The sequence below is a fragment of the Aythya ferina genome, assembly GCF_964211825.1.
Source record: "Aythya ferina genome assembly, chromosome: 5".
NCBI classification, from domain to species: domain Eukaryota; kingdom Metazoa; phylum Chordata; class Aves; order Anseriformes; family Anatidae; genus Aythya; species Aythya ferina.
In genome coordinates, this window is record NC_140301.1 from 62,363,930 (window position 1) to 62,380,498 (window position 16,569).

General features: G+C 59.0%; 1 protein-coding gene across 1 annotated transcript; it reads right to left on the bottom strand.

The window, feature by feature from the left end:
- Window positions 1-320: 320 nt before the first annotated feature.
- On the bottom strand, window positions 321-14,261 carry GNG2 (G protein subunit gamma 2). Its single transcript, XM_084519680.1, has 4 exons — window positions 14,076-14,261; window positions 1,408-1,476; window positions 1,003-1,136; window positions 321-787 (listed from the first exon to the last, which is right to left on the bottom strand). The coding sequence occupies exons 3-4, from the start codon at window positions 1,087-1,089 to the stop codon at window positions 659-661; spliced, it is 216 nt and encodes a 71-aa protein (XP_084375806.1). The 5' UTR covers window positions 1,090-1,136; window positions 1,408-1,476; window positions 14,076-14,261; the 3' UTR covers window positions 321-658.
- Between the last annotated feature and the right edge of the window lie 2,308 nt (window positions 14,262-16,569).

Below are 16,569 nucleotides of genomic sequence, written 5' to 3' on the forward strand. Positions count from 1 at the left end.
CGGGGTGAGGGGAGCACCAAGCACAACACGAGCACTCGCGGGGGGCCAAGCCAGCAGACAGAGCGCGGGGGCGCAGCGGGACGGGGCGGGGGGGTCCCCAGCGAGCACGGGGAAGGAGAGAGCACGAGACCCAACATCGAGCAACACCACGGGCAGCCAGCCTGTCGCTATCTATCCGGCAACGCCAACAGAAAATCCCAAATCGGGGGGGGGGGGAACCCAGGACATCATTCCGGGAGGGGTTCTGCGCATCCGCGGCGCTTCCTTCGCTCAGCACCGCGCCAGGGGTTTTCGGGTACGGAACGGCCGGACAATTTTGGTGAGCAGAAAAGTGACACGGGTTTATTCTTTACATTAATATTCTCTTTTTTTTTTTCTCCTTTTTTTTTTTTTTTTTCCCTCTAGGCAACTCTACAGACTTCAGCTCTTTTGCCTCGCAATGCAGATCACCTTATTCCCCCAAGGGCGGCCGGGTTCGTTAAACATGCACATCCCTGTAGCTTCCAGGCCGTGTATTTTTTTTTATTATTTTTTATTTTTTTACTTATTTTTTTGTTTGTTTGTTTAAATTCTGTGGACTAGCAGGTCGTCCCCCGTTCCTAAAAACTCTACGTCAGTGTTCAGGGTGGCCTGAGTGCCCGTCAGGCTCCTTGAGGGTTTACAGGATCACGCAGAAGAACTTCTTCTCTCTAAAGGGGTTTTCTGAGGCCGGGACGGGGGTCAATAAGGGGTCCTCCTTGGCGTGGGCTTCGCAGTACGCCATCAGGTCTGCTGCTGCCTTCGAGACCTGGAAGAAAAGGAGCTGGGGATGGGCTGTTTTGGGACATCCCACCCCGGGGACAGCACGGTTCCCTTGGGGACATCCCGCCCCATCACTGCTGCCCCTGCTTTGGGCTTGCAGCGCCCTGGAGGAGTTCCCCGAGGGATTTTGGCGTGCCTGGGTGCCTCCCTGCGGCACCACCCGGCCCCACAGCATCCTGCGGGGTGTCCCAGCATCGTTACCTTTATCCTGTCGATGTTGGCCTCCATCTTCAGCTGCTCCACCAGCTTGCGTGCCTGCGCTATGCTGGCGGTGTTGTTGCTGGCCATCGGCACGCCGGGCGCGCGGGGGGCTCGGCACGGAGCTGCTCGCGGCCCTGAAACCCCAAAAGCGATTCGCTGGGGCTGCCTTCGGGTGTTAAGAGGGCCCCCAGAATATTTGGGAGATGCTGAGCCGCCAGCATCGTTGCTGGAGCAGGGATTTCCTAGTTACTGGGACGCTCCGGCACGGCTGCTTCCCCTTACCAGAACAGCACCCCGCTCCCCGGCACCACCCCATAACGCAGCACCCAGCCCCCCCAGCCCATCCTACACCCCCCAGGCAGCCCCACACCCCCGGGGGGGTGTCCCAGCAGCGATTGCTTTTACCAAAGAGGCAGGGCTCGCCGGCGACGGGTGTCCCTAGGGGAACGGCTGCTCCTCTCGGGCGTCCGACACCTGGAAAAAAAGGGGGAAACAGAGAAAAGAGGGGGAAAAAAATAAAAGGAGGGTGAGAAGATGGATGCGATGCCACAGTTATAGGGGTATTTATGGCCCCCGGGCAGGCTGGGGGTTTCCTTCCGCTCCCCCCAGGTCCCCTGTGACGCTGTTTGTTTGCACGCCGCGCGGCTCTCGGCACAGGAAGAGGTTTCGAGTCAGCGGGCAAATATCCGAGGGCTCCTGGCACGCAGTCTCTTGGCTGTTTCCCAGCGAAATCAGCAGAAATCCTCCCCTCTTATCCCCCCTCCTTGAGCATCCCCAGCCTCCGGTGGAGGAGACGGCCCCGAAGTGCCAGCGGCCAGGCAGGAGAGGACGGAGACCCAAATGGGATGAGCAGGGGACGTGCCCTGGCCGTGCACGGAGCTGTCGGGGCGCTCACGGGGCTCGGTGCTGCTCGGCACCCGGCCAGGATCCGGCCACGCACCCTGGGAGCGCTCAGCCCCTCTGCCCAGCGTGGGAACGACAATATTTTTGGAGCCGGCGTGTCCACGCTGCGAGCCGCCGGGCGTGCTTCCTTCAGCAAAAATACAGCTCGTGGCCATCCCGGGCTGGAAACCCACCCCAAACAGCCCAGATTTTTCAAACAGCACAGCCCTAAAGGCGTTATTTTCCATCCCAAAGTGAGGACACCCAGGGTACCGCCGGCACGGAGGCGCCGGGAGCAAACCCCAAAGCTCCGTGCACGGATAGCGGGTCGGTGCCGAGAGCATCGGGCACGTAAAAACCACCCCAGCTGGTAAATCCGCTGGTTTGATGCTCAAATGCCCAAATATTTGAGGATGGCTCTTGCTAGGAAGTGTTCTTAGGGGAATTTGGGAGTTCCCAGGGTGACAGCAGCCCTAGGAGCAGCTCGGGATGGGGACGGAGGTGGGTAAGGGAGCCCCAAAGGAGCAGACGGGCGGTTACGAGTCGATCCAAGCCCACCCCATGAACAATCCCTGCCATATAGTTAAAAATCACCGCGCTTTGTGACATTTCCTGAGCCCTATTTGCAGCAGGGGACACGGGGACACGCAGTGCCCTGTGCCTGGGTAATAGGATTCCTGCCTCGGAGGCCCCAGGCTGAGTAGGGACGATATTTTATTTTCATGCTAATGGTGCTTATGCTTGCACATTTTTTTTCTTTCACCAGCCAAATCGGGCACCAAAACTGGGATCCGGGGGGGATTTGCATGGACTCAGCTGTGCAAACGGCGAGTGAGGCTGTTTTTAGGGTGCCAAATCAGCATTTCTGGCTGTTTGCGCAGTCCGGCTTTGCCAAAAGCTCTGTTTTTTTTTAGCCCATGACACCAAAACCCCAAGCTGTGAGTTGGTTTGCACCTTGCACGGGCTCTGTTCCCCCGTCTCCAGCCCCACAAACACAAATCCTGAGCCTCCCTCTTCCCCTGTCGGCAGGGTTTTATCTCAGGTTGCATGCAGCATCCTCCGAAATGTTTAACAACCAGAACTTTAACCCAAACACCTTAAATTTAACCCAAACACCTTAAATTTAACCCAAACACCTTAAACCACAGCTCGGGCTGCCTGCAGCCTTTGCCCACCCCACCGCAGACCCCCTGGGCTTAAAACCCACGGATCGCATCCTCTCTGACCCTCCCATTCCCCAGATTTATTTTTTTCCTCCGGGTTTTTGCCTGCTTTGAAGGAAATCGCTCTCCCCGCTACGGCTCCTGGAGAAGCGAAAGGAAAAGCAGCAGCCGGGCAGGGTGGCTCTGCGGGAAGGAAACCGAAAGCTCTGACATCTGCCCAAGAAAACCCTCGTGATTCCTCCACCTCGAGGACCAAAAGCAGCTCGCCAGCCCCAGCACACCCCACCCTGGGCGTTTTCGGAGCAGGAGCCACCCAGCCTGGGGGTGCACCTGAAAAAAAAGTCCACCCAGGGAGCTGCACAGCAGGGAAACCCTGCTGGGGACAGCCAGGATTTGGGGGAAAAGGGCTCAGGGTGGTTCCTATGGGGCAGGCATCGCCTGCACATCCCACCCCAAGGCTGATGGAGGGGGATAACGGGGCCCGCCGGCACCACCCGGGGGGAGCGGATGCGTTTTTGAGCCATCCCCGTGCTTGTGCTAAGAGCTGCCTCCAAAGATAGGCTGCTCGCTTGAAAACTAAGGACTAAATATACGCGGAAAGCCAAAAAAAAATACTACAGACAGAAAGAAAATAGCAAAGAGCCACGTTTCCAGGGGGCGGCCTCGCTGAGCTGAGCAGCAGACGGGGCTGGGGAAGGAGCCCCGGCACACCCCAAGCGCTCGTGGATCCTCGTTTCATTAGGCACGGGGATAATTAGCCAGCTCAGAGCCCCTGGGCTCCTCTCACACCCCTCACCGGGACCTAAAGCCACAGCCCCTCATCCCATCCCGGATTTATTCCCCTTCTCCGATGCGGGTTTTCCTGCCGACGCTGAGGAGCAGCCCGCGGGTCGGAGGCGTGCCAGCAAATAAAATAGATAAATAAATAAATCGCAGGGCGCCTGAGCCGAAACCGAGCCCGTTGCCATGGAAACTGCTTCGTTAGCACACCAGCTAACGATCCCGCCCGGCACCCGGATCGGCCCCACTGGTGGTGTCTCGTCCCCGTTGGGGGTCTCGGCGCTGCCCCGTGTTGCGCCCCAAAGGGTGCACCGGGGTCCTGGGCACCCAGGTGGTGCACAGCAAGGGGATGAGGCACCCTGGGGGAGATTTGGAGGCTGTTTTGTCTCCAAAAGCAGCGTGAGGGATTGGGAGCTCATCGCTGGTCCTGGATCCTAGGGGGCCGAGCTCTGGTTGTCCCCTCCGTCCATCCCCAGCCACAACCAAAGCCAAAATCTCGCTTAGGGACGGAGTAAACGGCACGGGATCCCCCCACTCACACCCCAAAAGCCTCCAAAGCAGCGTGCTGGGGTGCTGCAGCCACGGCTCGGGGTGTGGGAAGGGGCAGCCCCAGCCCCAAGCATTTGGGGGCCCTGCCGCAGGGTTCCCCTCGTGCCCCAAGACGTCCCCGTGGGCGTCACGCCCGAGTGAGAACCCGGGGTTTTTGTTTTCCCACACGTGCCCCAACGGTTCAGAAGAGAAGGCAAACAGAAAGCAACCTCAACTTCCTTTCAGTCGTTTGGTTCTTCTCTCAAACACGATTTGGGTGAGGGAGCTGGCTCCTGACGGCAGGGCCGGGGACACCTCGCCCTGTCCCTCCTGCCACGAGGTTCTGGGTTCGCACCCGGTGCTGGGTGCTCCAGAAAGACCAGCAAAAACGAGGTGCTGGGAGGATGAAGAGCACTGGGAGGGACGGACACGGCCCCACGGGGAGGAGGAGGAAGGGGATGATGTGGTGGGACGCTGCCGAGCTCTGCTGCGAGGTGCTGAGGGGACGGCAAAGGGACACCCTGCCACCCCACGCCCAGCACGAAGTCTGCAAAAGCCTGGTGGTAAAGGGCAGAGCTGCCTCCCCCCTGCAAGCACCACTTGGCCTTTATCCCACGGGGATTTCAGAATCCAATCAATCAATCAATCAATCAATATTTTCGGTTGCCTGAGTTTTATTTTTATGCGGCTCGCCCAAGAGAACACGCAGCTTTGGAAACTCCCTAAAAACCTCCGCAGCCTGACCACGGCCCCAACCCAAGGGCAGGGCTGCTCGCAGCACCACGGCTCTGCCCGTGCTCAGCCAAAAACACAGGGGGCTTGCTTGGGAACAGAGGAGAGCAGAAAACCCCAAAAGCTCCTTTCTGAGACCATCCGAAACCCAAATCACCCTTCGGTTAGAGGAGGCATCACCGCGCTGAGCTCTTTCTTCCTTCAATTCTTGATTCCTTCACCAAAATAACTCCAATTGGCTTCAAAATGAACTCACCCTACACGCCTTGCTCAGAAATCCCAGCTCCCTGCCCCTTGTCCAGGAGAAGAGCAGGGGCTGAGGGTGGCTGAAGGCACGGAGGGAGCGAGGAGCCCCCCACTGACCACAAACCAGTCTTAACGAAGCCCAGGCTATTACTTCATGTTAACGAGCTGACCCATTCCGGGGTTTCGCCCCCTAGCATCCAGCTGCTTACTTCCAGCACCGAGATAAAGACCCCAAGGGGAGGCACGGGGTGAGCTTTGGGAGCGTTTTGGCAAACAGATTTTGGCATTTGGCTGCGCCGACACCACTCCTGAAGGAGCAAACCCCCGCTGAGCCTGGCTCGAGGTGGCCCTTCATTTGATGTCGTGGCCACTTACTGAGGATGGGGACAAGGAAGCTGGGAAGCCACCAGTTTGGCCCAGTTAAAGCCTTTTGCTCCCAGCACAAGAGCCCCGCAGTGCCTTTCGCTCCCGTACCGCCGGAGGTGAAGCCTCCAGCTGCGCTCCGGGAGCCCCGCTGCCATCTCTGATGATTTCACCCGAATCAAACCTTTATTGGAATTTTATTTTAAGTAACAGCCACACGAAGCCTAATAAACCTCCCCGGCCGCGGGGAATTGCCCAACAAGTTACATCAGCGCAGAAACAACCCCCTTAACCACCCCATTAGCTCGAGACCCCACGGGAATTACCTTAGACTGCTTTAATTAGGCATCTGCAGTACAAAAGAATTAATTAATTAGTGATAAGCACCTGAACCACATTACTCATAAGGATCTATTTCCAGCTTCAAATACATCAAACAGGTCACAGCCTATCCGCTGGGGTGGAGCAGAGCCCCGGTGCTGCTGAGCACCGCTTCTCTCCCCATCCCTGCGCCGCAGCCATCAAAGCAGGAGGCTGGAAGCTGGCTTTTTCTTCTTCCTTTTCTTTCTTTTTTATTTTTTTTTTCCTTTCTTTCTATCTTTTTTTTATATATAAATCCAGAGCAGGTGCCTATGAGAGCCGCTACTCGCGCACCACGTGGAGACGGAGAGCTTTGGAGCTGCTTCCCGGGATGCGTTGCGCTTTGTGCAGGGGTTGTAGAGTAACCTCCTACGCCTTGTGGCTACGATTAACCTGCACGGGTTTGGCGACAGCATCAATAAGACACCTGCTAAACAAGCAGAGAGCTCTCTGACGGCCGCATCCCAAGCAGGAGGAGGATCGCCACTAAATGTGGGTGATTTTAGCAGGTTTCCAAGCGGAGAGGGAAAAAAAAAAAAGGAAAAATAGATCCCCGTACTTTTCAACTTACTATTAAAATTATATAAAAGTAATTCAGTGTGCTAAATAGTATGTGGTGAGAGGAGTTACTACCCGCAGGCAAGTGAGCAGCCCCGCAAACCGGGTTAGCAGGGGCAGGCGAGCCAGAAGTAGGCTGCTGGCGCCCCGTCCTCGCGTGGCGAGCTGACCCACATTGCCTCCGCTAAATTCCCCCCTGCCACTCGCTGCTGTGCCCTTTTTGCTGTAACCCTGAGCATCTTGCTCAGAAGTAGAAAGCACAAAGTGATGATAGCGGTGGGGAGCACACCTGGATCCCTGCTCCTCACCTCCTCTCCTACTGAGCTCCAGGTACAGCGAGCGCCTTGGTTTTCCCACGGAGCCCGACATCCCTCACCAGCCTGTTTTCCCCACAAAACGCACACGGAGCATTTTTTTCCCTTTGTCAAAAGCTGTTTTTTCTCACGCTGTTATTTACAACGAGCTACCACAACCCCTGAGCTGGCGGTGCCACATCCCTGCCACGTTCCCTGCTGAGCCACTGGCACCACGTGTAACGCCAGCCATCGTCCCCGCCGTGCCGGGGGTGACACTCGCCTGGCAAACCCTGCTTTACGCAGAGGGAGCCGAGAGCTGCTCCCCGGGGCCGTGTTCTTACGTTTGAGATTTTTTTGCCTTGCAAAAAATGTAAAGGAAATGTGCAAAGCCAAAAAAACGTGTGCCAAAGCTGGGATAAAGTGGCGCAAGGCGCCCTCCCATCCATCCATCCCGCTGTCGTGGGGGTGAAGCCACACCAGGGATGTGGGGCAGGATGGGACCCGAGGTTGTAGGGTGCATCCTGGCCGTGCCACGGGCCCCATGTGCTTCATTTACCCCACCCCGTGCCTGTTCCCGTGCCTTTAATCGTGCCAAGCCACCCGCAGCCACCCTGCTTCAGCTGCTCGAGCACAAACACCTTTCCCTGCCCACTGTGGCCTCAGCACCCCTCTGTGCTGCCCCTTTCTGTGCTCCTCCAGCCCGGAGTGTGGAAATCTGTGAGGGCAGCAGCTCCTTTGGGACCAGGCTTTGGTTACAGGTAGGATGGAGGAGTAGCATCGACGCCAAGCCAGCCTAAGTTTGACATCCATTAATGGAAACATTAGTCCAGGGCTCAGATTTAAGCTTGAAAATCATCGGTGTGTCCCTTATTTGCTGTCAATGCCCCCCTAAAAGCCTGGGTTGCTGTATTAACATCATCTTTTTTTTTTAACATCATCTTTTTACTCCTGCCTGGCCCAGCATGGAGGGAGGAGCCGGGGGCGGCAGCGTCCCCCCCGCAGGCATCAGCCAGGAAGCACCGGCCATGAATACGGCCCCCAGGCGGGGACGTCAGGCTGAGCAGCAATTATATTAAATCAGCTGATAAATAATGCAACGTATTTTGATGGCAGCGGCGCTGCGAGCACCGCACAAACACCATCACGGCTCCGCGGCATTAAAAATACAAGGGGGTGAAGCGCAATCAGGTCAGCATGACTTGAATAATGGAGCCTGGAGCCTTGCCGAAAGGCTGCCCTTGGGGTGGGATGGGGCACGGGTCTCATGGTGGTGCCACCAGGCCGTGGACTTGTCCCTGTCAGCATTCAAAGTGTTCCCATTTGAGGCAGAAGACCCCATTCATGGGCGCATCCCAGCATGAGAGGAGCTACAGACCCAGTTTGGGACGGATGAGATGAGCTCTGAGCAGTGTTTATAGGTTGTGGATGGCTGACGACCCACCCCAAAGACCCCCAAACCCCTGCAGACCCTCCGAGGGGGTAGAAGACCCCAGGCAGGCACATGGAGCTGGGTGGAGGAGACCTGGCCAGGTCACCGTGTGCTTTTAGGGGCAAGTGGCTGTGGATGTGCTGCTGGGACCACAAGAACCCATACGATGCCCAGAGGTGGGATCGGGCATCTCCAGGGGTCCCCTCCACCCTAATGGGGCAAGGGGCATGGTGCTTCATTGCCAAACCCCTGGGAAAAGCCCAAAGTGAAGGGGGGACTGAACAGACCCTTGGGCAGCCCCCCTGAGGCCACCAGCTCCTGGGGCTAACACATTGAGCCAAAAAACCCCAAACCACACGGCCTGGGCTCCATCTGCAACACCAGCCAGCCCCTCGTTCATCCCACCTGTCACGGGGGGAGCCGTCTCCTCACTCTCCCCATCCAGCTCCTGCCAAAATGGGGCAAATTCGGGAGCTGGTGCAGGCAGAGGGGGTGAGAACCATAACACGAGTGAGACCGAGTGTGCTCCTGGGCAGCCCAGATGTGCCAGAAGAGCAGCCCAAGGAGCCAAAACCCAACCACACACGGGCTGGGAAGCCTCCCCTACACAAACACGATTTGGGGTGGTTTTGGGATGGCTGCTGAGACCCCGGAGGGGTCCCGTCATGTCCCATCAAGGCCCTGCAGGGCTGTGTGTGGGGCTGGGCCTGTCGCAGCCCGGCCATGTTGGCACCTCCTGAGGGCGGCCATGGCCCCGCTAGAGATCCATGGCCCCTTCTTGGAGATCATGGGAGGTTTTTGTCAGATAAGAGCAAGAAGTGTCATGGGATTTACTACAAGCAGCCAGAGATGGGGCCTGGTCACCTCAGGGGTGACGGAGGGGCTTTGTGCAGCTCAGGGGACTCCATCCAACGTGTTGGTGTCCCTACAAAACGACCCTTGTCCAAGGCAGACACTTAGCCTTCCCCCAAAGCCATAAATTTTGGAGCTACAGGGCTGGTAACACCATCCCGGCCTAGGGAAGAGCACCGGCATGGCAGCAGCCCCATCACACAGCCAGCCCCAGAGCGTAGGGATGCACCCCGAGCCTGCCCTGCCTTGGGGATGAGGGCACCCACCCCAAGGCCACCCACAATGACCTAAAATTCTCCAAAACTGCTGTGGATGCCCTGCCTGGCCTCATGTCCCCGTGGCTGTGGGGTGGGACAATCCTCTTGGTCACAGAGACTGATCCGGCTGTAGGATCTGGCCCCACTCCTGTGTTCCCCACCAGTCACAAGGGTGTCGTGAGCATGTCCCAGAGGTGCCCATGGCACCAACGTCCCCGTGACACCAAGGAACAGCTCCGGCCATGGCAGCCGAGCCACAGGGATGGGTTTTAGCAGCCCCGAAAGGGAGGATGCTGCAGCAGGAGGGGTGCTGGGCAGCGCGGTGGGGGTAAGGCAGCAGCACCGCGGGGGCTCCCGGGAGCTGCAGCAGGAAAATCCTGTGCTGTGCTGGGTTTATTCCCCTCTGCTGGGACTGCGTGCTATCTAGGAAGAAGCATTGATTGCTCAGGATCTGTGATGAGCTCCAAGGCTCAGGTAATGCTGCTTTTTCACTCCCAAGTTGGCGTGTCTTACAAACCCAGCTGCCCAGCGCGAAGAGCTGCTCGTAGGGAGCGTTATGGGAAGCACGGAGCAAACTTCCCTTCTGATAGCTATCAGGAGAGCAAGCGAGGGCAGGGCGATCAACCTGCTAAACCCAGACTCCTGTCCAGCTCCAGGAGCTCATCCAACACCCTCCTGCTCTGCATCCCACTGGGTACTGTGGTGCCCGCTCCCATCCCCAGCACGCGGGGTGAGCACACCTGGATCACCACCGTGATGTGCTGCTGGTGCTTCAGCACATCAGAGAAGGGCATTTCTCAGTGCTGTGCCCAAAAGGATGAAACCCCAAAGGCACCATCACCACCTGCAAACCTACAGCTCACCATGAGCTCAGGGAAGAGCCAGGAGGACGCACGCTGCTGCCAGGTCTGCGACCCCAAGCAATGCTCCTGAGCTTCAGCACAAGGACGAGTTCAGCCGCTTCCTTGTGAGCTCGGTGAAGCCAGAGGTCTCCTTCAAGCCATCAGAGAAGCCAACACACCTGGATGAGCGTCCCAGAGCTGCTCTTTTTTAAATGCAAACTTCTCTCATTTCCCGTCCCTGCATCTCAGCCCGCACAGGAGCATCACCGCTGCTGGAGACCAGCACCGGTACCCACCGACCACAACCCAGGAGCACCCTGACCCTCTCCAGTTAGACCGAGCCACAACGATGACAAGAAGCAACAGGGGAAGAAGATTACTGTGTGATAAGCAAGCGGAGGATGAGATAAGGTGAAAACCAACTGTGTTTGGTACGATGAGCTGGTCTGGGTACAGCTGCTGCCCAGGAATTGTCAAAAATGTTACCAGCTGCACGCAAATGGCAAGGTGGGAAGTTTTTAAGGTTTGGTACAATGCCATTTCAGAGACTTCTTTTTTTTTTTTTTTTTTTTTTCCCCACTGAGTGTGTGAAAACTTGGTTTTGCCTACGTGAGATGGAGGAGAAGCGTTATGCCAGACTTCAGCCTCCTCGTGGCTCACACGAGGACGCGCATGCAGGAGGCAGCGGCCAGGAACGGGTCAGGGCCGAGAACTGCTCCCACCAGCCACAGCCCCAAACCTCTACAGACCCCATGGGGCTGCTCCCCACATCCTGCCCGTGGGCTCTGCCCACCCAGCCCTGAAGTTTTGGAGCCAACCTCACCTCTCCACCGAGCCAAGTCCCTGTCCTCCCACCAGCCACAGCAGCTGGAGCCCATCCTTCTCCCCAGACCTGCCTCGAAGTGGGGCGAGAGCCAACTTGCTCGTGCCAAGAGCGTGCAGCAAACCTCGCTCATCCAGCCAGAAAACGCAGCCTGCGCCCCCCCTGCAGCCATCTCACCATCCCCGGCAGGAGCAGAGCCCCCGCTTTCCCTTCTCCCCAGCAATTTTGGATGCGGGGCTGCTCCTGCACCGTGGAGGACCTGTCCTGGGGGTGTTCCAACCACACCTTGCGGACAGAAAATTAAAAAAATGCACGTGGAAGGTGTGACCCCCCGCTGGAAGTGGCCAGGCAGTCAGTCTGGGCAAGGACAAGCACAGAAGTGCCCTTCCCAGCACCGCACCGTGTGCTGCATCCCGCACCCAGGCCTGGACCACGGCACGGGATGTGGCATCTCCCTCTGCCTTTCCTCCCCTCTTTTCTCCCAGTACCCGCTGAGACTGCACTGAGCAGCTGAGCGAGAAGCCAGAGAGGGAGAAACAGCAAGGAAAGGGTCTGAAAAGGAAGAAAAATTAAAAATGCACCCCGGTCCCTTTGCTCGTTTCTCCCGCTTTGGCATGCTGTGAACGCACACGGCCCCGGGCACAACTAAGGACCGGAACGCCTGGAGAATTCACGCTGAGCACCCACACAACTCGTGCCAAAAATGATGCTTTTCCCAGGGTGATCCCCTTATCCCTGACCCAAAAGAGGTTATGGGATGGCAAGGTGGCCAGCAGACAACACGGCATGAGCGGGACGGTCCCAATCCCCCTGGAGCTGGTGCGGGACCGGGCGGTGTGGCCACCCCGCAGCCCCCCGGGCAGCGTTTTTGGGGGCTGCAGGGCTCGGCGCTGGCTCGCCAGCCCCAATTGCTATGGAAACAGCATGCGCCGGCGCTGCTTCTCTCCTCCCATGACTCACGGGTTTTCAAAAGGAGAAGTGGTGCCTCGGCCGCCGCTGTTTTGAGGCCAAAACAGCCAAAGCCGTGCGGGCACGCTCACGGGGGCTGGGTGGGGAGGCACCGCCTCGCCGTGCAAGGCGTTTTCGCCAAGCTCCCGGCTGCTCCCGTGCTGAGTGGTGAAAAAGCTGTGTGCCTCGGGGCTTCAAAATAATAATTATAATAGTAGTAGGGCTCCTCTGGTGGCACACGCCCCGCTACCTGCCGGGAATCACATCGTGTGCCCCGCTGCCGCCACCCGTCCCCGATGTGGCTGAGCGCTGCGCGCACCCAGAGCCATCCTCTGGGGTTGTGTGGGTGCCTGGAGAAAAGGTGGCAGGTCCCAGAGCAACCCAGTGCCATCCCAGAGCATCCCAGTGCCATCCCAGAGCATCCCAGTGCCATCCCAGAGCATCCTCCAGTGCGTGCGCATCCAGGGCTGTGGGGAGAGGAAGGGCACGTGCAGGGAGTGCAGCTTGGGGCAGGGGGACCTGTGGGTCCCCCGCCTTGGGGTCACTGTGCTGGGTGTGAGAGCGACTCCAGTCATCATCCAGATGGTGCTGAGACCGCCACGCTCGTGGCACAGGTGGCAGCACGCCCCTGGCAAGCCAACACGGGGCTGAAAAAGCTGAAAAAAAGCACCAAAAGTGCCAAGGGGGCAGCCCGGCCCCACGCCCCATGGCACGGGGTGAGAAAAGCCCCCGGGCACCCTCTTGGAGAAAGAAAGGCTTCGCCCCGGGGCTTTCCTGGCAATAATTAATTGAGTCATATTTCAATCCAGCCAGCGGCCATATGGCAGAAAAGAGGATTAAAATCGCAGGCTTCCAGCTGCATTCAGGGAAATCCAGTTATAAGGAAAAAGCCTCCATGCCTGGCCCCAGCACGGTGCCAGGGCGTGTGCCCCGACCCTGGCCCTTTCCTCCTGTGCCCCCCCGGGGCAGCACCCCCCGACTTTATCAGGGACTCGCTAGCAAGAAGGAAGGAGAGCCCAGGTTCAAGTTTTTGCCTAAAAATAAATCCGTTTTCCCACGAGGCAGCACGAAAACCAAAGTTTTTGGCCGCTTTCCCCTCCCTCCGGCGCAGGGGACCCCTGGAGAGGCTCTCCCCAAGGGGTCTCCCCCCCGTGCACCCCCAGAGGGGCTGTTCTGCCGTGGTTACTTGTCCCAACGCCCTGCACAAGCCGTGCCTGTTGTATGGCCACAGCTGGGAAAAAAAAAGCAGGATTTCAATCAAAATCCCCAGGCGGAGGGCTGCCGGCGTGGGGATGGTGCACCCCAAAATTTCCCCCTCCGGAGCCAGGCTGGGGGCAGCTCCGTCCCCAAGCCAGAGGTTCCGGCAGGGATTTGGGGCAGGGAAAGCCCTTAGTAGGGGAAGGAAAAAATAAATAAATAAAAAATAAATTAAAAAAAAAAGGAAAAAAGGAAAAAGGAGAGAACACTACTCCTCATTCATCCTCGGCAAAAGCCTTTCGTGTGATGGCAAATCAGTTGATTAACCCAGGATCGGCCCCTGTAAATCGGAGCTTTGTTTTGGGGAGGCTGAGCGCCGTGCGCCAGGCACCTTCCCCCAATCCCCCCCAGTCCTCCCAGTCCCCCCCCAGTGCTCCCAGTGCCCCCAGGCAGGTGCCATCACCGCCGGGGGTCCTGGGGTGGGTGGCAGCGGGTCCCCGTGGGGTGACGGTGGGGTGATGGGGCGCCGCCGCCCTGCCCGGGGGTGGCACCCGGGGGGTTTGGGTGGGCTCGGCTCCCTTTTTTTTGGGGTGCAGAGGGTTGGGGGGGGCCCTTTGGGGCCAGCTGCAAGCAGCCAGCCAGGGGTGGGGCTGCCCCGGGGGGGGGCTGCCCAGCCCCAGCGCGCCCAGTGCGCCCAGTGTGCCCAGTGCGCCCAGTGCCGGCGCTCCCAGTTGCCCGCAAGCCCCGGTGGCTGCGCTCCCAGCGCCTCCCAGTGCCTCCCAGTGCCTCCCAGTGCCTCCCCAGCCCTCGGAGGTACCTGCAGGCGGCTGGAGCTGCCCCGGCTCCCCGGGGGGAGGACAGACGGATGGATGGAGGGATGGATGGAGGGATGGAGGGAGGGATGGAGGCAGCAGGAGGGGTGGTCAGCGGCAGCCCCGAGCGCCGAGTCCCCACCCAGCTTTGTCTGCGCTCATCCCTCTGCCTACAGGAAGCGGCTCGGCCCCGACTTCCTCCTCCTCCTCCTCCTCCTCCTCCTCCTCCTCCTCCTCCTCCTCCTCCTGCTGCTGCTGCTCTCCCTCCCCTCCCCGCCCCTCCGACCCCCCGTTCGCTGCCGAGCGCCTTTCTGCAAGACCCCGCTGCGCCCCAGCCTCCCCTCCCCTCCCTTCCCCTCCCTCCCCTCCCCACCCTTCCCCTCCCTCCTGCCCTGCCCTGCCCCACAACCCCCCCCTCCACCCCACACCGACCCCACAACCCCCCCGCTGCGCCCCCCTCCTGCACCCCCATCACGCCCCCCATCACCTCCTGCACCCATCTCGCCCCTGCACCCATCACATCCCCCGGCACCCCCAATCCAACCCCCCCCGGACCCTCAGCGCTCCCCATTTTGTATTTCCTTTTTCAGCTCTTTAAACCCAAACGCCCAGGTTTTAAGATCAGGATTTTTTTATTATTTTATTATTATTTTTTTTAGGATTTTAGCAGCTGGCGAGCACCGTCGGGGTTTTTATGAAACCTTTTTCTTTCCCCCACCCGTGCCCCAAAACAAGCGCTGACGTCCCAGCTGTGGGGTCCCTGGCTGACCCTACAGATCTCCTCGTTGGGATCCCGAGCAGATCCCGGGCACGCAGCAGGATCACAAATCCCACAGGAGACACGGGGGCGAGGTGCCGGGGGGGTGCACCCAGTGCCACTGGGTTGATTTAGGGGATGCCTTTGGCAGCCCCCTGGCAGAAGCCGGTGCCATTTGGGGTACCGCAGCTTTCCCAGCCCCACAATGGGATCTGTGGGTCCGTGAGCGTCTTGTGTCCCCCCCACCCCAAACCGGGGGGCCCCCAGTGGCCTCCCCGTGCTCCGAGCGCGTTTCCTGCAAGGGAGGCGATGGGCTGCGAGAAAATGGGTTTTCCCCCCGTTTCCACAGCAACGCCGGTGACTGATTTCCGAGGCTGCCCTGCAAGCACCGCACGGCACCCGCTCAACCAGGCACCCCGACAAGCCTGGATCTGGCCCCCCAGGGGAACACCCAGCGCCAAAACCCCACACCGAGCGGGGGGCGCGGGGCGTTTTGCCCTTTGCAGGGCGTTTTGCGCCGGGCTGTCTCCTTAAATCAACACGGTTCACTTTCAAAGTGCTTCTCCTCTTGGTATTTGATTTTTTTTTCCCATTAAATCCAGTTTTCCCATTTTTTTGTTTTTTGGCTTTTGAGCGTAACCAGTCCCACGTCGCCCCGTTCGCACACTGCAGCTCCCGGGCTGCCAGAAACGATGGCAGGGGGTGCGAAGCCTGGAGGAGAAGCAGCTCCTGGAGACGAAACCCCAACCTCGCAGCGAGCTCCAACCTGTGAAATTGGAAAGCTGGCGGCTGCCGGCACCGGGGGCACGAGGGCGGCCCCAAAAAAGAGGTTGGAGAGGGATGGGAGCTGGAGGAGTCCTTCTCCTGGAGCTCCCCCCATGGGGACGAAGCCCCTTGCATGGGGACAAAGCCCTCGGAAGAGGGACAAAGCCCCCAGATGCCTTTGGATGGCACGGGATCCGTGGAAAAGCGCTCGCTGGGCGCAGCCTGCAGGAGGGGAGCGAGCTGGCTCTGCCCCAGCCGTGGGGCTGCCGCCTGCTGCGCTGCGAAAATAAAAAGGATTCGACATCTGGTTTGAGGAAAATGCAGGTTTTTATAGGCCGGCGATGGAATCTGGAGGCTATACTTAGCAGCACACAACGCGGACCCCTCCAAAAATGTCGTGCACTGCCTTGTGCCCGTCCCTCCTGCACGAGGCTGCTCCGAAATGCAGCAGGCAGCCATGGAAAGCCCACAAGGATCAGTGCCCACCCGCTGTCTCCTCTGGGCACATTCCCACCAAGGCCGAGGGCTATTTCTGGGGACAAAGGGGGTCCCCGGTACACACAAATATTTTTGGAGCCCACGGAAAAGGTGCAGCCTGTGGATGCCTCCACCATGGACACTGAGGGCGCCAGCTTAGGGATGGGACAGCAAGGATGTGCTCTTGCTGGGGGCACAGAGCATTGCCTGGCCACATCCTGTCCCTGTCCGTGTCCGTGTCCGTGTCCCCATCCCTGTCCCCGTCCCATGGGCAGGGTCCCAGGGGTGCCCAGGCTGCAGGCGGGTGGCAGTACCCCGCTGTCCCCATGGTTGGCACGGCACACGGTGACACCCGTGACCACAGGGTGGTGGCACCCGCTGGGGGACACATCCCAGCGATGCTGCATCAACGGGCACCTCATCTTCATCACCACCATCATCATCACCATCATCTTCTGCAGGAAACCGGGTGTTAATTGGTGTTAATAGGGGCCAGCTCA